We start from the raw sequence: 23616 nt of genomic DNA, 5'->3' as shown, positions 1-23616 counted from the left end.
TTTTGAAGGGAAGAAGATGGCCTTTATTTTATGTTCTTTTGAGGTAGCATTGGTTAATGACATTATGTAATTTTCAAGCGTACAACATTGTCATTTGATACCTGTATACACTCTAGCGTGCTCACCAGTGAAGGTCTAGGTTTCGTCCATCACCATATATCTAAATCACTTTACCCATTTTGTCCTCCTCCATCCCTTTCCCCTCTGGTAATCAGAATAATCTTGGATCTAGGTCCTTGCCTTCCAGGACTTTGAAAACTTCTTTCCAGCCCCTTGTTGCCTGTAAGGTTTCTTTTGAGAAATCAGCTGATAGTCGTATGGGAACTCCAGAGAACCTACTACTCTTTTACAATCATTATCTTTAACTCTCTAAAAAGTTAATGCATTGGCTGGGATGTGAAGAAGACAAGACAGCTGCTCGTTACACTTTGGAGTATACACATACTCATCATATTTGTTATTTATACTCTTGGTTTTTGCCACATCTGTGAACCAGTTCCATCAGTTTCTTGCGTTTTAACGACTAATTTTTAAAATTGAGATGCAATTAACATACAACATTTTATCAGTTAGATATGCAGCATAATGATTTGATAAACATATATATTGCAAGATGATTACCATGATAAGTTTTATTAACATCCATCACCACACAGTTATAATTTTGTTTTACCATGAAAACTTCTAAGATCTACTCTTAGCAATTTTCAAATATACGATACAGTGTTGGTAACTGTTATCAATATATTGTATGTGACACCCCCGACTCTCGTTTGTCTTTAACTGGAAGTCTGTGCCTTTTGGCCACCTCTGCCCATTTTGCTTCCCCCACCGCCGCCATTTCCTTGCCACTATTTCTTTGGGGTTTTTTTCCATATATCTTATCTTTATAACAGTTTCTTTTAAATTTATAGGAACTTACGTTCAAATATATTCTAAAGCTCTACATTTTTATGATTTTGATGTCAGTTTTTATCTTTTTATCTTGTGTACCCATTAACAAATCATTGTAGTTACAATTATTTTTAAGTCTTTTGTCTTTTACACTTCATACTAGCTTTATAAATGATTAGCCCACCACCTTCCCAACATTAGCTTATTCAGAATTTAACTGTATATTTATCTTTAGCAATGAGGTTTATACTCTTACGTTTTCCTGTTACTAGTTAGTGCCCTTTTGTTTCAGCTTAAACATTTTTCTTAAGGCTGATCTAATGGGACTAAACTCCTTCAGATTTTACTCCTCTGGAAACCTGTTCCTCCTTTGATTCAGAAGCACAACTTTGCTAGAGTATATTTGGTTGGCAGTTATTTTCTTTCAGTACTTTGTATATATGTCTGCCCCTCTCTCCTGGCCTTCAGTATTTCTGTTGAAAAATTCACCCATCATCTTATGCGTGGTCCCTTGTACTTAGCATCATAACATGTTGTTTTTCTCTAGCTGCCTTTAAGATTCTCTCTTGTCTTTAACTTTTAACAATTTAATTGTAATGTGGCCAGCTGTGGGTCTCTCTAGATTCATCATTTTTGAAATTCTGGGATTCCCAAATTTAGATGTCTCTTCTCAGCCATTATTTCTGCAAATAACTTTTCTTCCCACTCTCTTTTTTCCTGGTATTCCTATAATGTTAATATGTGTTCCCTTGTTGTCCTCCCATAAGTCTCTAAAGTTTGTCTTCACTCATTTTCATTCTTTTTTCTTTTTGGTCCTCTGATGGGAGGATTTTTACTAACCTGTCTTCGTGTTTGCTGATTTTTTTATTCTGCTTTATCTCATCTACTGCTGAACACTGTGCTGAGTTTTCCAGGTCTGTTATTGTAGTCTTCCCCTCTGTGACTCCTGTCTGGGGCTTCCGTACATTTTCTGTCTCTGTTGAAATTCTTACATTGCTCATGCTCTGTTCTCTTGACCTCAGTGAACACATTTATGACCATTATATTGAACTCTAAAGTAAATCACTAATCTTTGGACAGGTATTTCTGTCACCTTTAAAGATATCTTGAAATTTCATGTGGTCACTTACGAAATTTCATGTGGTCACTTTTTTTTTTTAAGTTTTTTATTGATTATGCTGTTACAGTTGTTCTATTCCCCCCTTCATTCCCCTCCACCCTACCCCCCCATCCCCACCATTACCCTCCCTTTAGTTTATGACCATGTGTCTCAAGTCCTTTAGATTCTATATTTCCCATACTATTCTTGCCCCCCCATCTATTTTCTATCTACTGTCTATGCTACTTATTTTCTGTACCTTCTCCCCCCATCTCCTCCTCCCACTCCCCTGTTGCTAACCCTCCTTGAGATCTTCATTTCTATGTTTCCACTCCTGATCTAGCTGTCCTTTTAGTTTGCTTTCGTTTTAGGTGTGGTTGTTAATAACTGTGAGTTTGCTGTCCTTTCACTGTTCATGTTTCTTTAACTTCTTTTTCTTCGATAAGTCCCTTTAACATTTCATATAATAAGGGCTTGGTGATGATGAACTCCTTGAATATGATCTTATCTGAGAAGCACCTTATCTGTCCTTCAATTCTCAATGAAAGTTTTGCTGGATATAGCAATCTTGGTTGTAGGTCTTTGGATTTCATGACTTGGAATACCTCTTTCCAGCCCCTTCTTGCCTGTAAGGTCTCTTTTGAGAAATCTGCTGACAGTCTGATGGGGACTCCTTTTGTAGGTGACTGTCCCCTTAGCTCTTGCTGCTTCTAGGATTCTCTCCTTCATTTTAATTTTGGCTAATGTAATTATGATGTGCCTTGGTGTGTTCCTTCTTGGGTCCACCTTCTTTGGGACTCTCTGAGCTTCCTGGATTTCCTCAAAGTCTATTTCTTTTGCCAGCTTGGGGAAATTCTCCTTTATTATTTGTTCAAATAAGTTTTCCACTGGTGGCTGTGCCTTTCCCCCTTCCGGTACCCCTATAATTCGGATGTTGGAGCGTTTAAAGATGTCCTGGAGGTTCCTAAGACTCTCCTCATTTCTTTGAATTCTTGCTTCCTGACTCTTTTCTGTTTGGCCATTATTTGCTTTCTTCTGGTCCACTCCATTGATTTGAGTCCCAGTTTCCTTTTCATTGCTATTGGTGCCCTGTGCAATTCCATTCATTTCAATTAGTTTCGCCTTCATATATTTGTCTAATTTGTGGCTATAATCAACCAGTTCTGTGAGGATCCTGATGACCAGTGTTTTAAACTGTGCGTCTGAGAGTTTTGCTATTTCTTCATTGCTTAGATCTATGGGCTGTGGGGCTTTGAGATTTTGCGACATTTTTGGTCTGTTCTGGCCCTTTAAGTGTGAGAAGCGGTGCCTTAGACTCCCAGGTCGCTGGGTTGTGCTGCTGTATGTGGGGGCGTGGTCAGAGCGGGGAAATGCGGCGCCCTCTACTGCCGCTTGCCGCGGGGACCCGCCGGCCCCCGGTCCAACCGTCCACTCCCTCGCCTGTCTGCTCGCGCACAAATGGGCGACCACAGTCAACACGCAGCACCGCTTCCCCGCTGTCTCCTCCGAGGTCGCTCGCCTGGTGGCTCGCTGGGTCGCTCACTAGGTCCAACCCTGCGCCTGGATTCCGCGCGTCTGGGTTCCGCGAGCCTGAGTCCGTCTGACCGAGTCCTCCTGTGCAACCCCTCACCAGCCGCTGGTTTCGCCCCTTACCGGTCAGGCTGAAGAATTTCTTGTTAACGGACTTCCGAAAAGTTCAATTTTCCGTGTTCTGGCTGTGTTTTCTGTTGCTTATATTTAGTTGTCTCTAAACTTGGTTGTGTGAGAAGGCACGGCACATCCACCTATGCCTCCATCTTGGCGGAAGTCATCATGTGGTCACTTATGAAACAGATTACTGGGGCCATTTGAAGACAAATGTTATTTCATATAAAGCCTCTTTTTTCTGAGGCTTTATCTTGTGTTTTTTTAAATTCCCTTTAGAACATATTCCTTTGTTTCTTCAATTTCTGTGACTCACTCTCTCTGTGTTGGTTTCCTTACATAAAATGAAACAGCCACCTCCCCCACCCTAAAGGTGTGGCCTTATGTGGGAGACAAACCTTATCCTTCAACCCTACCCTACCTCCTGGTTGTCTCTCAATCCTTTGTGATTGTCTGTAGCCTTGTTTTTGTTCTTAGCGTCTCCCAATAGTTGAGGGTCTGCGAGACCTGTCAGTGTCTCAAAGGGCAATAGCTTACTGGGCACCTAGGTAGTCCGACTGGAAAATGGACCCTCAGGCAGCAGATTTTTAAAAATACAAATATACTTGTTTCAGAGGAAGACTGGAAGGAATATGGGCATTTCTGTTTGCTTCTGCACTGAGCTCTGGGGGGAAAGCCAGCTAAGACCTGTTTCTCTGTTTTCTGCCATCCTTCTTCGCCCCATGAACACAAGCCCCACTGGCCACCAGAACCAGATTATTGAGGATGTGTCCCCTGGGTGGCAGCCACCAAAAGCCAGGACATCAAACTAGGAATCACTCAGCTAGTTTCCAGGTTTCTTTCAGAGGTAATTGTTCAGTATGCAGCTGTGGATTCCGTTTGTGGGAAGAAGTGAGTTCTTAATCCTTCTATGCCATCATCTTGATTCAGAACTCTGTAATCTCTTCTTAAAACTTTTGAATCTCCAAGTTATTTTCAGAATAAAATTCCTTTGCTTTGCTTTCTGGAAATGTGTTTATGTGGTGTATTCTACTTAAACTATTATAGAATTGGCCCTAATTTTTCATTTATTTAAACTCTAGTGATCATCTCTGGTTTAATAATGTAAAAGCCATAAATTGGATATTAAAACATTTTATTTTTGCCCTGCCTGGTGTGGCTTAGTGGATTGAGTATCAGCCTGCAAACCAGAAGGTCACCAGTTTGATTTCCAGTCAGGGCACATGTCTGGGTTGCAGGCCAGGTCCCCAGGTGGGAGTGTGCAAGAAGCAACTGATCAGTGTTTCTCTTCCTGTCTTTTTCCCTTCCTTTCCCTCTCTCTAAAAATAATAAATCTTTTTTTTTTTTAAGAAAGTGATATTATTTTAAAAACCCACACATTTCATTTTCAAAGTTGCACAACCCTGTCCTGATTACTACATTCTGGTAAATGTTTGTGCATTTTATAATCCAGCATCCTATTGGTACTAAATTAAAAAATTTAACAAGCACTTTTATCCTATCAAGTTAATATCCCTACTCTTTCTTACTGTTAGCCTCGAGTTGTTTCCTAATAATCTTCATCTCATCTGTGTTTTCTTCCATTATAATTCAAAAACAGAATTGGTGGTATATAACTCTTTTGAAAACATACTTAATTTAAAGGAGAGCATTCAGATACACAATATTAAAACATAGTAGTTAAGTAAATGATATCGTTGAGGAAGTCAACAGTAAAAGTGTTTTGTTCACTTTGAATTGAATGAATTAATGTTCTCTTTTTTTTAAAGATTTTATTTATTTTTAGACAGAGGGGAAGGGTGGGAGAAAAAGAGGGATAGAAATATCAGTGCATGGTTGGCTCTCACGCATCCCCTACTGGGGACCTGGCCCGCAACCCAGGCATGTGCCCTAGACTGGGAATGGAACCAGTGACCCTTTAGTTCACAGGCTGACAATCCACTGAGCCACACCAGCCAGGACTATATTTTTATATGAAAATAACTCATCAACAGCCCTGATAACTGGTGGAAAATTGTAATTAAGACATATTTTAGTCTAAGACGAGAAATAAGTTTATGAGTTATGTTTCATTGCACTTTACATGAAGATGAGAAGTAATTGTACCCTGTAATTGTGTTATTTACTATGTGGAATATGATTTCATCATAGAAAATTACTACATGATTATTGGGATCTTAATAACAAGTTAATATTTCAGAGCGATTGTTCACAATGCTGAAACGGCTTATTACATTAAGTCATTCTTACTGTTTACCTCCATTTCTGGTTAATAGAGTTTTACTTGCTTGACATAACATAATTGACTAAGACACACTAACAAATTATTTTAGATGGTGGAAGAACTTCACAAATACAATATATTTTAACATAAATTTCCCTTTACACAAGGAATTATTATTGCAACAGTTGCTCTGTGGTTTTTAATATTGGCTATGAAGTAACTATTAATACCAACCCCAAGAAGAGCATTTCAGCAGTTATCACATAAAATGGGTTAAGAAAACAGGTAATTTATGTAATTGCTGAGCAGTTACCACTATGTTGATAATAATGGGTCAACTCCCACTAACATGAACTAGTAACCAACACCGTATTTGTCTCCAGTGACAATGCATTCATTTAACATGGACAGGGATTTTCTGTCACCTTTAAAGAGATCTTGCAATTTCATGTGGTCATTATGAAAATGAAACAGATTATTGTGGCCATTTGAAGATAAATGTTATTTCATATATTTAGATCCAGGTTGACATCTTTAGATTCAAAGATTGATATCTTACAAGCCATTTATAATTAGCAATACAGTTTTTCTTCTCCCTTAATCATAAATATATGGTATTTCTTAGGAAAAAGAAATGTGAAGCAAAAGTAGTGTAGAATACTCATACTTTAAGGCTTTGTGTGGTTTATTATTATTATTATTATTATTATTATTACTACTACTATTATTCCTTGAAATCTCAGGGATAAAGACTTAGGTTTCCTTCATCTGCCTTCTTGCAGTCTCTGGGAAATACTCCCAGTGTCTCTCATGCTTAGTTTCATAAACATGATTGGTTATACACATGATTACATTAGTGGAAGAAAGAAAGATCATTTCGTTTACTTGTATTTTGTTTATTTTTAAAAAGTGGAAAGTGATATGTGACAACTAATTGTAAATGCATGCTGTTTATTTAGGTAGAGCTAGACAATGAAACTTTCAGGCACTTAAATTGTGAAATAGGTAAACGTTGTGAAATGTGAATCCACAGAAATGAAACTATTAAAAGGAATTTGGTTTTAGTTGTACAGATTTTTTTTAAATGACGAGTAACAACTGAGGAAGTAATCAGATTCAACTTACTAGTTTGTTCCCACAATTACACCAAAACATTTAAAATGAAATATTATTTTTTTATATTTTATTTGAATATTGAATATCTAACATACTAATGTGTTAAACTTTCTCTTTAAAATATTGTTGTTTATGATTGGTGCATGCTTTTTCTTGGCTTATTTATTTTATTTGATAGCCTAAAAACAATAGCAAACTTTGAAACGGTTTTTTAAACTTTACTAAAATAGAAGTTTTTGCTGGTTTGGGGGGGTGTTTATTTGGGTTTATTATACTATTTGGGTCAAATAGTATAGCCATAGTATAGTTCTCTCTGTTTCAGAGCAGGTGGAAATATAAATATTTAAATGCCCAGAATGTTACTTTAAAATCAACATAAGAAAGAGCTGTCAAATTATTCAAATAGTGAAAAAGTACCATGTTGTTTACCAAAAAAGTAAAACAAAGAAGTTTTAAAACTATAGGGCAAGAAGCAAGGAAGTACCACAACATGAAAAATATTTTAGACAATAAAAGAAGAATGTTTCAATAAAATTATATTGATAAAGCTTCTAAAGCCATAACAGTAAGTTATGAATATATGACTTTAAAGTGAAATAAGTTTAAAATAAAGACAAAATGTAACTGTGTGTATGAAATCTAAACATGAGTTCTTTTACCATGGCAAATTATTTTAGGTTTGGTGTAAATACCAACACAGTGATTCCCTGAGTTTAATTACACTGACAGGGAAAGAACATCAAGAAATTACTCCCTCGAGCTGCATATTCTGCTACTGTTGGTGACTTGTAATGAAACAATTGTACAGACTTTATATTAGTTTAATTTAAATAAATGTTCATGGGTGGTTTAATGTATAAATGTACTTTCAATTCTAAGAATATTGTGAAAGACCTGGAAAATGAATTACAGGAACTGAAAGTAGCATGGTCACTGTGTGCGTGCATGTTAAACACATAATAAGATTTATGAAATCCATTTTCAGTACATAATTTCAGACTTCTTAAAAAGTAAAAACTCCCCATTAAAAGGCACTTAACTTGTTTTCCTTGTAATGTATGTCGGCTAAAACATAATTTAAAAAATAAGGTTAAGAAAGATTTTTTTACTTACTTGGAGAGAGTAACTCTTTTTCCTCAAAAAAAATTCTTGAACACCTGTTAAGAATAATTAATGATGAGCACCCAGGCACTGGAAAGAACAAGGAGTCTATTTTTCTTTGTTCTTGTTTGATTTCTATTGAGTAAAGAGATTCTGCCCCAAAGGCATAAAATGTCTCCTTACTTTCAGGGTGTTTTTAAGAACATGATTCCTTGAACCTTCATAGGCTTAAACATTTTTATTATTTTGAATATTAGGTGATCTGCATAATGTTTAATTTAAATTTTTTGTATAAACTCATTGGCATAATTATACTATTTTCCAATTTAAGTTTGTACACATGTCTATCTCTAGTAGAAAAATACCATCAGTTTAAAATGTCACTAACATAGTCACCTGGTTTAAATAAATACAAGATTCTAAAGCCTTGAAATGAAATTAAGATAAAAAGGAACAGAACACCCATAATATTGTATGTCAACTGTAATTGAAATATTACAAAAAAGAACACCAAACCTTCTAAATACTTTTGATTTTGTTTATACTACTTTTTGTAACAATCTAATATTCTACAATTTTATATATTGAGGAGTACATAAATCCTGTGATAGAAAATGCTTCCACATATGTCTGACTTAGAAAATACATTTATAAAAAGAATGTTGTTTTTAAAATAAAATTTGTATAGTTTTTTTCTTATTTTTAATTTTTTAACAGTTGAGTACTGTGTTGTTTCTTATTAGAGTGGATTTGCTCTGAGGATACTAAAACTATAAAAGGGCATTTTTCGAGGGTGGGAGGTGGGGAGGGGGTAGTGGAAACAACTCTACCTGAACAATATTTTTTTAAAAAAAGAAGACATTTTCCTGAATTTATATCTTTAAATCTTAGGCTATATTAATGAAAATTTTAAAACTAGTTCATAATCTAAATATATTGTTTGACATTTTAAAATCTCAAAGCATCTTTTCATTATGGCTTACCAATTTTTATTTAGTGCTTCAAATTAAGTACAAATTTAGTAATTTGGATTGTGTAAATTATTCAAAATAAATAGGAGTGTAATTTGTTTTTATGTTATTTTGGAAAACTGAATTTTATTATATATTCTTAAACAGTTTTAAAGTCAACATTTCACCCTTAATGCATAGTTGTTAACTTAAGAAGAAACATTAAATTGTCAGCTAGAAATCTGAATGAAATGAAAAGTGGCCTTTACTACAGTAGTAGTTCAGATGTTTTAACGGTATTAAATCTGACACAATGACTTACTGAAAAAAATGAGGCTAATTCCCCAAAGAAAAAATCTCTCTTTGGAAATGAATTGTAAAATTACATTGTAGAATTTAGTTAATAATTAACTCTGAGAGCCTATATACTTAAACTTCAAAGTGTTTACATTGACTATTTATAGCTTTTAAAATACGTATAAAAAACCTTATTGGTTTAATTCCTTTGACTTTTTCACCACCTTCAACAAGTTAAGTAGGCAGAAGGTATTTTAAAATGTTTAATACTTGTAATGTGGTAACTTACAGAGTTATTCTGCATATTATTTGTTAAAGGCTTTGTTTGTTTGTTTTAGGTAGGAATACACAACTTCCATTGTTGCTTAGAGAAGTGCTTTCAATCCTGTTCTTATTCTATGAAGGAACCTCTTTTTTTTTTTTTTTAACATCCTAACCTTTCTGTAGGATTGTTGCCTGTTAGAGTACTGAACTAAAGAGAAAGAAAGAGATTCTATGATGTGAACACTTTTTTAAAAGACATTTACACAGTAGCTAGTATTTTTTCATTTTGATTGAAGTATATGCCATTTCAAAATAAAAGAATTGTCAAATTTCAGATTGGTATTTTTAGGAAAAATAGATACATATACATATAATTATAGCATCAACATGCTGAAAGAAGAAAATTGTGGAAATAAGCTAGCCAGTCAAATGCATTTTTCAGCATCAGAAGTGGCAACAGAGAAATAAAAAGAGCACTAATTTCAGAGTCTGAAGAATCTGCTCTAGCTATACCCTAGGATTATTTAAAGCCTTGAGTAAAATATTTATGAAAACACTTTCTAAAAACTAGCACAAGCTGTGCGAATATAGGGTGTTATTTTGCTTTTGAGTATAATGAATGCTTAGCTATTACCACATAACTTTTTTCCATCTTCTGACTAGTGATCAGCACAGGTGTCCTCATCAGCTGTCTTGAGAAATCCTATGATTTCTTACCCCCCTGATATTAATCAGGGAGTATGTCTGGTGAGTTGTAGAAGGGAAGATGTGGTAGGCCAGTATTTCCAAAAGAATGAGTTGGTTCATGGTTAGCTTGTAGCATTTTGTTCATCCCTAGATAATCTGGAGGAGATCCCCCAAAATGAAGTACCCTAACAGTGTCTGGGCTTATTTTTGAAATCTGGTACAGGTTTATCATTAAGAATATAATTAATGTTCTGTCAGGATTTTATTTGCATGTTTTCCAGAGCAACCTGTAATTTTTTAAAATAATTCATCTTATTCATTAAACAAATCAGTACTTTTAGGTTGTGAGATGTTTAATATTATAAATTCTATAAACAGTAGAATTTATATTTTCTAGAAAATTTATAGAATATTACAAATTTTCTATAATATAGAATATTATAAAATTTTCTATAATATAGACTATTATAAATTCTATAAACAATAGAATCTATATAAATAAATATATACTTATATTTATTTTCTTCTTCCTTATACCTTTCATTAATGTTTTGATATCCTTCTTTTATATAGGACTTTGCCTCCCGGGCTAAACTGGCAGTTCAGAACCTAGTACAGAAGGTTGGATTCTTTGGAATTTTGGCCTGTGCTTCAGTAAGTAAATTGTATTAAAAGTGAGAAATTCCAATGAATGGTAGATTTATATTTTGATATAATTTTAGTTTTTAAAGGTATATGCCTGAATGAACAACAGTGCTATCAATTTTAATGGATATATTATTTTATTATTCATTCATCTTACTCATCGAATGAGCTGTTTCCTGTTGGACAAGTTCATATTTCATTTATTAAACTTTTAAGTATTTCATCATGCCATGTTGACTTGAGGCTTTAAATGGCTTGATTCACAATAACAACAAAAGAGAAAAAATCCATCCTTCGCGTGAAGAATTTATAATGAAGTACATTTAATCAGATAACAATGACTTCATTCTTTCCAGAGTTATAGATAAGTAGTCTTCTTCTTCCAAAGTTTCAAGCATTGGTTACAAAGAAGAATTTGCATAATACCCATCTTAAGTGACATTAACACCTTAGTTAGGTAATTGGAACATCAGTGTCAAAGTTAAGGGCATCTTGCAGGGGTGTCAAAACTCATTTTCACTGGGGCCACATTGGCATTGCAGTTGCCTTCAAAGGGCTGAATGTAATTTTAGGACTGTGTAAATGTAACTAACCACTCCTTAACTAGGGGAAGGAGCTTGGCGCTGTCTCTGGGTAGAAACGTGGTGCTGGCCCGGATAAAACAAGGTGGAGGGCTGGATTTGCCCTGTGGGCCTTGTGTTCTCCACCTGTGGGTTAGAGTGAACTAAGAAGCCCTGTATGTAAAAACTTAATGTTTTCACTATAGTGTACACCTGAAGCTAATACAAAATAATGTTGAATATAAACTGTAGTTGAAAGCAAATTTTAGTTTAGTTAATGTCTGAAATTGCAGATGTGTGAAATTGACATTCTTTGATGAGTTAGTGTTTATCCTGGTCATTTTCTAATATAATAGAAACAATTACATTTAAAATGAAGCATTTTGATCGAAGTATTCTTTGGTTGCCTGTACACAATTGTGGGTACTTCACTGGTGGATTTGGCCAGAATAACTAGGTGTACCTAGTTCATATGATAAAAGCTGCCATTATATGTAAAACTCTCAAAATTATTGTCTACTAATGCAGCTGTTTTCTCCATTTCACACTAGAACATTAATATATCTTTGAATACCCCCTTCCCACTCCTTAGCAAAAAGCAAATGGCCAAAAAGGAGATCATTGGGTGTCAAAACTTCTTACCTGATATCAACATCCTAGAGGTATTCTAAAATACACATGTGCCTTTATCACAACTTTGATTTTAACTATTCGAGCAGTTGTAGGTGTGTTGTAGTGCGCTATAGTGGAAAGAATTGGCTCTGGAGTCAGGTTTAGGTTCTTCAGCCAGTTTTGACTCTTAACTAGCTATGTCACCTTAGTCTGCTTACTCTGAGCAGGTTTTTAATTTTCAAAATGAAGAGATAAGACATGCAGTACAGAGGCTGCTGTGAAGATTAAGATTATATATGTGGATCCTTTTGTAGTTCATAAGTGTGATGATTGGGTGTTCACACTCTTGTGTGAGGTGGAGCCTGATAAAAATTGTAATTTGCAGAGTCGTAAGGGTCACATGAAAATATGTAAGAAATGACGGTTGTAAGGCTGTGAAATGATACTGTTATTACATGGTTGTAAGACAGATGAAATTGCATAAAGCCTTTGAATTTAGATGGGAAAAACAAAATTGAGTTATTGAATCCAAGTGTTACTAATAAAAGAATACTCGAGTTCTACTTTAGTATGGCCCTGTTTTTAAAAAGATGTATGTGACAAATAATTTTTAAATAACTAAGCTTTTCTTTGAAAGTTCAAAAATGAAATTATATAAATTAATTGACTGATAAATGGCTTGGTCATCAGCCACAAGGACAGAGTACTTCGATGGGGGAAATGGATGAAGCACTAAAAAACAGCTTGTGGTTTCTTTGCATTTTTATATGACGTTGTCTTTGAACAGTCTTGAAATATGGAAATGTTTGGAAAAGGTATTTGTTGTGAGTCACTCTTTGTCTGGGACTGAATATTCAAAACATCTGAATCAGTGCTCTTGTATTTCCACACTTTATTTACTTTCTAAAATGTACCATACAGCCCCACAGCCTTGGGCGCTCATAAAATAAAATACAAATAATGAATTTTTTTATGTTGAGAAGTGAAAACACATCCACCCATAAATGTATTTATGAACTTACAAGAATGTTTGTATTGTATAGATAATATTCTATTTCAGGCTAAAGATTTTTGAACCCTAGTAACTTCTGAAATAATCTTAAGACTTTTTCTCATTTATACCTTACCTTAGAAAATAGCTACCAAGCCCTGACTGGTGTAGCTCAGTGGATTGGACGTAGGCTGTGAACCAAAGGGTTGCCAGTTCAATTCCCAGTCAGGACACACGCCTGGGTTGCAGGCCAGGCTCCCAGTATGGGGCGTGCAAGAGGCAACCACACATTGATATTTTTTTCCCTCTCTTTCTCCTTCTCTTCCCCACTCTCTAAAAATGAATAAATAAAATCTTTAAAAACAGAAAATAGCTACCAAATAGCTAAGTTTCCACTGAATAGTATTAACTTTTTTTGATCCATTAGCTTTATTCAATTCTAGTATGAATTGGATAGAAAAAAATGTATTATGGTACATTAACCAAAGTATTGCAAGCAAAAGGACAGCTGGTTTGCTTTGAACAGATTGAACAACAGCCCGAGATGAATGTGAGACCAAATTTGTAGACACATAATACTTATCTAAACTTCTGAACAACCTAGTACTGATCAAGGAACCATACCTCTCTTTGTAGTATGAGTAAGGATTTACTTATAGGTGTAAAATCAAACTGTTCTTTGGATTATATGTGGAAGTTCCACCTATTTATTTATTTATTTGTTTGTTTGTTTCGCAGATTCCAAATCCTCTATTTGACCTGGCTGGAATAACATGTGGACACTTTCTTGTACCTTTTTGGACTTTCTTTGGTGCAACCTTGATTGGAAAAGCAATAATTAAAATGCATATTCAGGTACTTGTATTATCTTATCTCCTGCATAATGATAATGAACCATTAGAAGGCACTGAAATAGGTTTCTTGCCCATTCCAAACTGAATTGTTAAAATTTCGGTTCTGGCTCTTTTGGTTGGTGGCTTGCTTAGGTTTTTAACCATGTCATTTAGAAGTTAGTGGGTTTTGGGCAGGTTTCCCTGTCGCTATTGGAAAATTGTGCTCCCTTAGAAAACTGTGTTCTCTTATTATTTTTCTCCTTGTTCCCTTTTCTTCTTTTCTACCTTCATTCTTTGTCTCTTTCTTTCTTTATTTTACTTTTTGCCTTGTAAAACTCTTCATCCAGGACTTTTACCAAATGTACATCATTTTCACACATGTAGTCCAGAAAAATGCACCTTCACTGACCATGAGCTCAGAGAATACTGCCTTTCACCATTTCACCTCTTCTTTCACTCACTGGGTGTAGAGTACTTCCTCTTGAGATACCAGTGTCCTTTACAGAAAACCAGACAGATGTCAGTGTCAGAGAGAATGGGGAAGAAAGGAATCTCTGAAGAGGCCAAAAGATGTGGGTTGTGGTTAGAGAAGTGAAAATCTGCTAGTCTTCAAAGCCATTTTTAACAAAAATCTTTGATACATACTATATGACTAAAGGAAAAAAAGAGACTAAAAAAGAAAACTTAAATGAGGGGAAATGGATATATGCTTCTAGGACTGTGATATGAATTGTTTCCTTCTAAGGGCAAATGTCACCAGAATAAAATAAAATTAACCTGGAAAGAATTTCTTAATCAATGAGGTTTGCAGCAAAGAGAGGCGTTTACCCAAGGAAAGGCGAGAATAGTGAGTTATGTCTGTGCCCTGGTGTGGTCCCTTAATAACTAAAAACAGGCCTATCTCCCAGGTTTCTTCTTAACTTCTTTTTACCTCTAGTTCTTAGAAGAGAAGACTGAGAGAAAATTTTCAGCTGCTTCTACCCACCTGGTTTCTAACACTAGCCTGTGACACGTGAGATGAGTTCATTGAACGTGTCCTGCACTCTCCTTTCATGACAGTCATTTGGCATTTCAGGGATATGCTTTTCTCCCTTCAAGGAATATGTTTTTTTTTCCCACTGAAGTATGTTTTTAAGTGAATATTAGTTCTTTATTATTGGAATGCTAGTTTCTTTGGTAGAGATTTAAATACCATATCAGAATTTTTCAAATAATACAATATTTTAGTGAGTAATAGATTATTTTACATTGTATCTGAAGATAATATTTTCTGCAATCTTTTTCGTTCTTGCTGGGGGAAAAAAGAATCTATCTCATTTAGCTTTTGGAGGCCTTTGAAAGTAACAACAGATTTCTTTAATTCCCTTAATAACAGCAACTTCTGTAGGAAACCAGAAACTTAATGCATCCTGCTTTAGGTAGGACTCTTCTAGAAATTATAATAAAATTTATTATGCCAAAAGTACCCTAGCGATAGAGTATGCAACTTAACAGACCTTTCATTGCAGAATAATAAAAAATAGTGTATTTTTTTGCTGACCGGTGTGGCTCAGTGAATTGAGCACTGGCCTGAGAACCAAAGGGTCACCAGTTCAATTCCCAGTAAGGGCACATGCCAGGGTTGTGGGCCAGGTCCCCAGTAGGGGTGGTGTGAGAGGCAACCACACATTGATGTTTCTCTCCCTCTCTTTATCTCTCCTTTCCCCTCTTTCTAAAAATAAATAAATAAAAATCTTTAGGAAAACAGTGTATTTTTAAAATATTCTCAGATTTTTTTAAAAGTTACAATAATGCTTTTTTAATATATGTGTAGTACTTCACACTTTAAAGCACCTAGTGTATGTCATCTGAATTAATCAATAATCCCGGGATAGAGAAATTATTACTCCCATTTTGTAATTATCATACTTCCAGAGGTTAATAAGTAATAGGTAATTAAGGGTAAATAACAGCTGGAATTTGAACCCTAGTCTTTTGGCTTCAAGTCCAGTGTTTTTTCCAGTCTTTTGAATTGTCTTCTTAACTGTACATTATTTATATGGTTAAGAAAACTAGATTATTTGACGCCTGCTATTTATCAGGGCCTACACCAGGCAGTTGGCATTGGTTTTCTCAGATCAGTCCTGTGAAGTGGTTATTTTCCCTATTTCACAGATGGGGGAACTGATTAGTTAGAAAAAATAAAATATGTGCCTAAGGCCCAGGAATTCAAACTTAAACTCTATAAAGTTAAAGCTCATTCTCTGTTTCTATGTGGAAGAAAAAAAAAAAAAAACAAAGTTAAAATCCATTTATGTTTCTGAAAGGGAAGAATCTGAGTTCCTTCAACTAAAACTGAGAACGTGGGATATGTTTGCTCTCTTTGTTCCATTTTATCAGAGAGATGTGCTTTCTCAAGGCATGTCACTTGATGTACATCCAGCTGGAGCTCAGGGCTACAAACATTTCTCATTCCTTGGATAAGCAATATTAATGAGTAATATAAACATTGTAACTGTTTCGGGAAAAAAAAGGAGGCGCCACACACAGATTTTTCTGTAATCTAAGAGTAGACCTGTCTCTTCTGGTTCTCTTTTTATTCCTCATCTGAACCTGGACAGTTTTTCCTTGATAAATATTGTTATTTTTATTGATATTTTGCTATTTGTTAAACCTCCATAAAAATGTCAGATCAGCCCACCTAATAATGTTAAATCAGGATTTCCCCTCCCACAATATGAAGTCCCTTGCCTGTAGAAGGATGCTTAGAAACATTAATGATGAAGAAGGTGAGAAGTCTGTGTGCTTATATGTAGTTCTTCATGTGCCATACAGTTACTTATCATGTGTGTTGTTTATTGCCTCTCTACCTTCCCACCCACCGCCAGACACACATATACGGGAATATAAACTCCATGAGGGCAGAGAGTTTTGTCTCTTGGCTCACTGAATTATTCTACTGCCTAGTAGGCACTCAGTGAACATTTAATAAATGAATCTGTCCGCAATTCTTACCATTGAAGGACACTTCTTTTACAGATAGGTCCTTTGTTCATTCTGCCCCCATTAGTTCCCTACACCTGTATCTTTTTTTCTCCCTGCTCTCACCTTCTCCACTTTTCCTTTTTGCACGTGGTGAAATGGGCTAGTCAGTAGTCTCTGCCTTTTACTTGGTAAGTTCCCCACTCACACCTCTTGAGGCTGTCCCTCAAGACACCCTCCCCTCCCACCCCCATGTTTTGCCCAGGGCCACCCTGCCTTATCGATAAAGCAGTCTGCATATGGTTGCTACTGGTGTTGGACTTAGAGATTCCCAGGTGAAGCCAAGCTGCTTTCACTATCCTTGGTTTTTTGGATTCTTTTTTCTTCTTGTTTTTCTAACTGGTTGTTTTTTTCTTCCTTGTGTTCCAAATCTTGACTTGGTTCTCGGCTTCATTCACTTTTCTGTAGTTTCTCTGTAAATTGTTCCTAATTTCATTTAGTGTATCCTTCGTTTCTAACTGGGTCTTTTTTTTTTTTTAAGTATTTTAATGTGGTTTTCTTTAAAGATTTTATTTATTTATTTTTAGAGAGAGGGAAAGGGAGAAAGAGGGAGAGAAACATCAATGTGTGGTTGCCTCTTGTGCATCCCCCAGTGGGGACCTGACCTGCAACCCAGGCATATGCCCTGCAACCCAGGCATGTGCCCTGACTAGGAATTGAACCTGCGACCCTTTGGTTCGTAGGCCTGCACTGAGTCCACTGAGCTACACCAGCCAGGGCTGACTGGATCTTTTTTATGCTGTGAAGGTCCTCACTAAGTTCCTTGAGCATCATCCTTTGTAACCAGTATTTTGAACTCAGCATCTGATACCGATTTTCTCCATTTGGTTTAGTTCTTTTTCTGGAGTTTTAATCTGTTCTTTCATTTGAACAGATGTTTCTTTGTCTTCTTTTCTTATTTCCATGTTTCTTTGTCTTCTCATTTTGGCAGCCTACCTGTGTTTGTCTCTATGTATTAGGTAGGGCTCCTATGATTCCCTGTCTTGGTAGCATGGCCTAATGTGGTAGATGTCCTGCAGGTTCCAGTGGCACATCCTCCCCTATCACCCAAGCTGGGTACTCGAAGTATGTCCTTCATGTGGGCCGAGTACACCCTCCTCTTGTAGTTGAGCCTTGATTGCTGTTGGCAGATCAGTGGGAGGGACCTACCCAGGCCCATCAGCTGTGGACTGGCTGTGACACTGATCACAGACTTTCGTCCTCCATGGAAGATCCACTGTAGAGGGACAGGGTGGGTGGTGGTGCTCCGACATGATCTGTAGCTGTCTGCTGGGTGCATTGGCCCTCAGGTTCCTGGGTGGTGCAGGCCAAGTTCATCACCCTCCCCTCCCACCCCCATGTTTTGCCCAGGGCCACCCTGCCTTATCAATAAAGCAGTCTGCATATGGTTGCTACTGGTGTTGGACTTGGAGATTTCCAGGTGAAGCCAAGCTGTGGACCTAGGCTGGCTGCTGCTAGTGCCAGGCCTGGGGCCACTTGGCAAGAAGTACAGGGGCTAGGAGCTCACTGAGGCCAGCTGTTGCTTGTTTGAGAGGATTTAGGAAGTTGTGAAGCATGAACCAAAACCATCCATTCAAATGGAAAAGTCACTGTTAATGGCTTGGGTGGGCACAAAAGTTGAGTGGTGCAGAGCCTCAGGGGATCTCCAGGTCTGGGCAAACAGTATTACCCAGGTTGACAGAGTCTCAGATGTGGCACCACCTTGCCAGCTCTATGGCTCTGTGTGGGGAAGGTTCAGAAAAGGGACAGTGGCTTCTGCTTGCTTTTCTGTCTGGGAGAAGGCTGTCCCCCAGCTCTTGCCCTGGTGCCAGACATTTCAGTTCCTCCCTGGATGCCACTGGTGCCTTTCAACTTGCTACCCTGGTGCTGGAGCTCAGAGGGAATGATTCTGAGTAAGTCCATATGTTGGTTCTTTAAGAGGAACTGCTTGGGACTCCAGGTTTCATCTACCCACTCAGTATCTGCTGGTTTTTGCAGCCAAAAGTTATGGGGACTTAACCTTCCTGGCACTGAAACACTGGTCTAGGGTGCCTGCTGTGGGGCTAGGACTCCTCACTCCTGAGATATCTGTCCCAAATTTTCATCCAGCACATGTGGGTGAGGGACCAGCCCATTCCATGTCTGTGCCTCCTACCAGTCCGAATGGATGCAGTTTCTTTAATTCCGTAGTTTTCTGACTTCCATTCATCTTGATTTCTGATGGTTCTGAGTGATGGTTGTTCTGGTTTAATTGTAATTTTGATGAGATTTTGCAAGGAGGCGAGCTGTGTTTACCTATGCCTTCACTTTTTGGTGCCTTTAAAGTTAAACTTTAATATCACCTTGAGACTAATTGTACTGATGTGACCTTTCCTTTCTCTGAATTTCTACATCACATTGCTTTCACCACTGATGGCATTTACAGTTGTGTGTATATACACACTCACACACACAGTACTTGCCATCTTTCTACTGTGTGTAGAAAAATTTGTAAATACCTTCAGGCCATTGAAGAAGTATTCTCATTTTTGTGTTATCCCTGAAAACTCTTAGTAATGCTTTAAATTACCATAGTGAGTACTTTTTGTAACATTTATTGAATTGAGTTGAGAATATTTACAAGCTATTGGCCCTTAAAGGCATCTTGTAAGTAAGGCAAGGTATCAACATCTTTAATTAATGAGACTACCTCACTAACACCAAATTAAAAATGACTTAGGTCTGATAAAGATGCTTAGTATCTGCTGATGCCAGTGTTCGTACCCTAATCCTGAACATCCAAGCTCATTCAGGATCTCAGAATGGAGCTTTCATGGTACTTCTTCCTTCAACAAGAGCTTCCCATTAAGGATGTACAGTCTTTTCAAAATCCTCTGGGTTAGATTTAGCCTTGACTCCTGTCATCAGTCTGATCAGCTTCCATTTAAGTGGTGGGGGCTGTATGGGAACCCATGGCTTCAGCTGTGCTCACCATTCTGAGATACATAAAACATGTGGAATGTCCACTCAGTCTTGGTTTCATGACTCACATTTTCCCGTCAGACTTGGTCATGTATCTTAATAAGACTAGAACTGTGCTTAAGGAAAAACATTTTTTAAAATACAAAGTAGGTAGTAAATCATGTTTCTTGTTATTTGATAAAGAATTTTTGAATTGCAATTAGAGGCAGCATCTCACCTTTTTTAGATTTATCAGAAGTGTGGATTTATATTGTCTTTTTGATGAGAGAAATATTTAATAGTTTATTAATATTAAATAATTATTTTCATACTAAAACTGGCATTTTCTTTGCAGAAAATCTTTGTTATAATAACATTCAGCAAACACATAGTGGAACAGATGGTGGCTTTCATTGGGTGAGTAATTCTTTAAGGAACAATATTAATATCACTGTTTGGGAGGAAATGTATGAAGGACTTAATTGGGATAGAATTGTGATAGCTCTTCATTTCTTGAGGAAATATCTTTTGCCCTGTTATTAGTTAAATTGAAGAAGGCTTTCTTGAACTGCAGCTGGAAAGGATGAAGCTGAGATTATCCTTGTTTCATTTTAAACCAGACAGGTATCAAGCCATGCAATTCTTGATTTATAAGAAGCTGTGGAGTTTGAGACCATTGTTGCTCCAAAGAAATAAGAAATTCTATTAATGTAATGATGTGTGTCACCACTGTCTTGTAATGCTTTAGTATAGTGCTGTGTCTTTTAGCCAGATACACGGTTACATTTAATTTAACTGCAGATCTGCATAAGATATTAACATTTCATTATGTAAGACATGATAAGGTAGTATAATATTGCCAAAATATGCCAGTCACTAGAGAAAAATCAGGGCATTTTAAAAGGCTTCTATCCAAAGCTTTTATTTTTATGTGTCTAGAAGTAAGACCAGTTTTAACCTATGCTTTAAATGATAGTGTTACAAATTTGTGGAGTTGACTTTGATAAAACAATAAAAAGAAAAGGACTCATTTTGTTTGATCAAATTAACTTTCACCTGGAATGTGAATACTGTCAGATACTAAGTGAAACTTTTAAATATATGAATTGTACTCAGTGTTTACAGGAGAGAGGTTTTCTCTCATTTAATGCTATTACTGAACAGTGGTGGAAAAGTGTTACCTTGAGTGTCCTTTATGTAGTTTGAACATAAATTTATATCTTAAAATCCATTTATGAAACAAAACATTTATGAAAATTTTTGCTATTTAAAAAAATTACCACTTAGAGGTGAGTTCATGAATATTTTATTATTCTTTAAACCATACATTATATAATATTTTCTCTTTTCTATATATATTTTATAATACAATAATATGTAATATTTTCTATTAGTTTTTAATGTAATAATTGAGGAAAAACACATTCTTGGGAATATACTCAGTGGAGTCAGTTGTTGGTTTTATCACTCCCTAAACTTCTGACTATAAATGTGGGTTATACCTTGTACATTAAAATTTAATTGCTCCAGTTTTTGTTGCTTGGATCCTTACAAATAAAATGGTAAGTAACCATATGTTGCATTTAAAAAGAAAAAAGGAATACTCTTGTCCCTTAGTTTTAAATACAAAGAGGGCACTTCTTAGAAATTGCTGTCCCACTTTGAGAGAATTCTGAAGGATGTAACTGGTATCCTTAGCTCTCAACTGTGTAAACCCACATTGTAGGAGTGATTGGCCTCCGCACCCTCCACTCTTCCTTCTCCCTTTTTCGCACGGCACATTTATAGAAGGAGGTTTCTTGGCTACTTTTCCATCCTCACCACTACCACCGTCTGTTTCCCCAGGCTGTGGAGTTTCTAAAAAGTTAGACTAGTGAGCCACCTATCTCATCCACCCACACCCAGCTTCATTCCCTCCAATCTGTTCCTCATAGTAACTGTAGTTAGTAACTTAAAAAAATCTTACCCTGAGCAAGTTGCCACCACTGTCCTCACCCCCCAGCTCCTCTGCTTGAAACCCTTTACTTTTCCCCCTTTATTCTTAAGTAATGCCGAAACTCCTTACCATGTCTAGGAAGCCTTGAGTGATCTAGCCCCTGTTGTTTTCTCTGCTGGAGTCTCCCACCACCGTCTTGACTCATGTTTTTTCCTTTGCCTAGTTCAGGATTTCTCAACCTTGGCAGTATTAACATTTTAAGCTGGATACTTTTTTGTTGTAGACGACTTTCCTGTGCATTTTAAGATAGGTAGCTGCATCCTTATTCTCTACTCACTAGGTGCCAATGGTATCTCCCTGTTGGGACGATCAGAAATGTTCCCAGACATTGCCAAATGTCCCATGGCAAGTATGTTCCCACTGCTACCACCAGCTCATTGAAAACCCCTGGTCTAGCTAATGTCCTTTAGATTTCATCTATTACACTCACAAAGCACCTTCTCCGATGAGGTCAAATACCTTCCTTCTTAAGGACCTCTGTTCACTAAGGAGCGTGTACTACATGTACACCAACAGTTGTATTGTTACATGTATATTTGAGAGCATAAGATTATTGTCCTTCTACCACTAATCTTTAAGCTTTCTAGTGTCAGAGGCCATGCCTATTTTTATTCACTGTTATATACACAGCACTTGGCACCTCGATTGACACAAAGCAGGTGCTAGGTAACTATCTGGTGAATAAATGAACACGTTGTGTCTAAATTTAAAGACATGGCCAATAAAAATTAGCCAATAATATGTATAGCCCAGGTTTTTCTGTTTCTCTAGCCTTTGGAGTTACTAAGTTATATTACTTATCTATAGTAAATTGAAATAAAAGTGCTTTAAGCTTAAACCATCATTTTTAAAGTTAGAATTTCTTATGGTTTTCAGTCAGAATTTCCTTCCCTTTACCATCTCCTCTAGCAAAACTCCAGTGATCCTTTCATCTTAAAGATGGTTCTGCATAGTTGTTCTAAGATACTCATGACCTTCTGAATTTCAATTTTTATTTAACTAGATGGGTGGTGTCATATTTTAAAAATTGTTTTCAAGAGGCAGATGTTGTTGGTGTGTCCTGATACCTTCCTCTTTTTCCCAGTACTGTTTACAGCAGGGGAATCAAGCTCATTTTCACTGGGGCAATGTCGGCTTTGCAGTTGCCTTCCAAGGGATTGTACAAATGTATATTTGTACAAATCTACAAAAAAAAGTAGATTGTACAAACTACTCCTTAACTAGGTAGGGGTGAGGAGCTCGGCACTGCCGCCGGGTAGAAACCAGGTGCTGGGCCGGATAAAACAAAGTGGAGGCCGGATTTGGCCCATGGGCCTTATTATGTTTGCTGCCTGTGGTCTACAGGGATTACCTCATCAACTTCTTTTCTAGACAGTATATTAAATAGAATAAATAATGTGTTCAAATGATAATTAATAAAGAGATTCACTAAACCTGGACTGATAATTAAGTTAAATACCAGAGAATTTTTATTAGACCTAAAGTTATTTTATATCACAATAAATAGCTTAGCAGTTCATTTCAGAAAAGGGAAAGAGGATAGTTGACTGACTCCCTAAACCGTTGTTGAGCTGAAGTCAAAATGCTGCCTGTAGCTTGCCATAGAAGCATTCTCCTTTGATTATTGTCTTCCCTCTTTACACTGTTAAAACTCCAAATGGTAAAGCACATCATCAAATTAAACGAGTAAAGCTTGGAACACAGCCTGTTGAAAGACATTTAAAACTATGTGCCTACAATTAAGGGAGTGATGAATGGCCACG

At 36.5% G+C, this 23616-nt stretch overlaps 1 protein-coding gene and 1 non-coding gene across 4 annotated transcripts in view; both read left to right on the top strand.

Moving 5' to 3' along the window:
• VMP1 (vacuole membrane protein 1) overlaps window positions 1–23616 on the top strand; it is a 112534-nt gene that overhangs the window by 70299 nt on the left and 18619 nt on the right. For all 3 annotated transcript variants that reach the window (XM_053655110.1, XM_037163576.2, XM_053655115.1), the window contains 3 exons: window positions 10850–10930; window positions 13823–13939; window positions 20213–20274. In XM_053655110.1, the coding sequence (XP_053511085.1) occupies window positions 10850–10930; window positions 13823–13939; window positions 20213–20274 (260 nt within the window). The remainder of the gene's footprint in view (window positions 1–10849; window positions 10931–13822; window positions 13940–20212; window positions 20275–23616) is intronic.
• LOC119062730 (small nucleolar RNA U13) lies at window positions 12396–12499 on the top strand. Its single transcript, XR_005085032.1, has one exon. It is a non-coding gene; the product is annotated as a small nucleolar RNA U13 (small nucleolar RNA).

This window comes from Artibeus jamaicensis, unplaced genomic scaffold, assembly GCF_021234435.1.
Source record: "Artibeus jamaicensis isolate MK-2021 breed Jamaican fruit bat unplaced genomic scaffold, CSHL_Jam_final contig_1998, whole genome shotgun sequence".
Classification (NCBI taxonomy): domain Eukaryota; kingdom Metazoa; phylum Chordata; class Mammalia; order Chiroptera; family Phyllostomidae; genus Artibeus; species Artibeus jamaicensis.
Note: the sequence above shows the minus strand (reverse complement) of the source record. Positions and strands in the feature narration are given on the sequence as shown.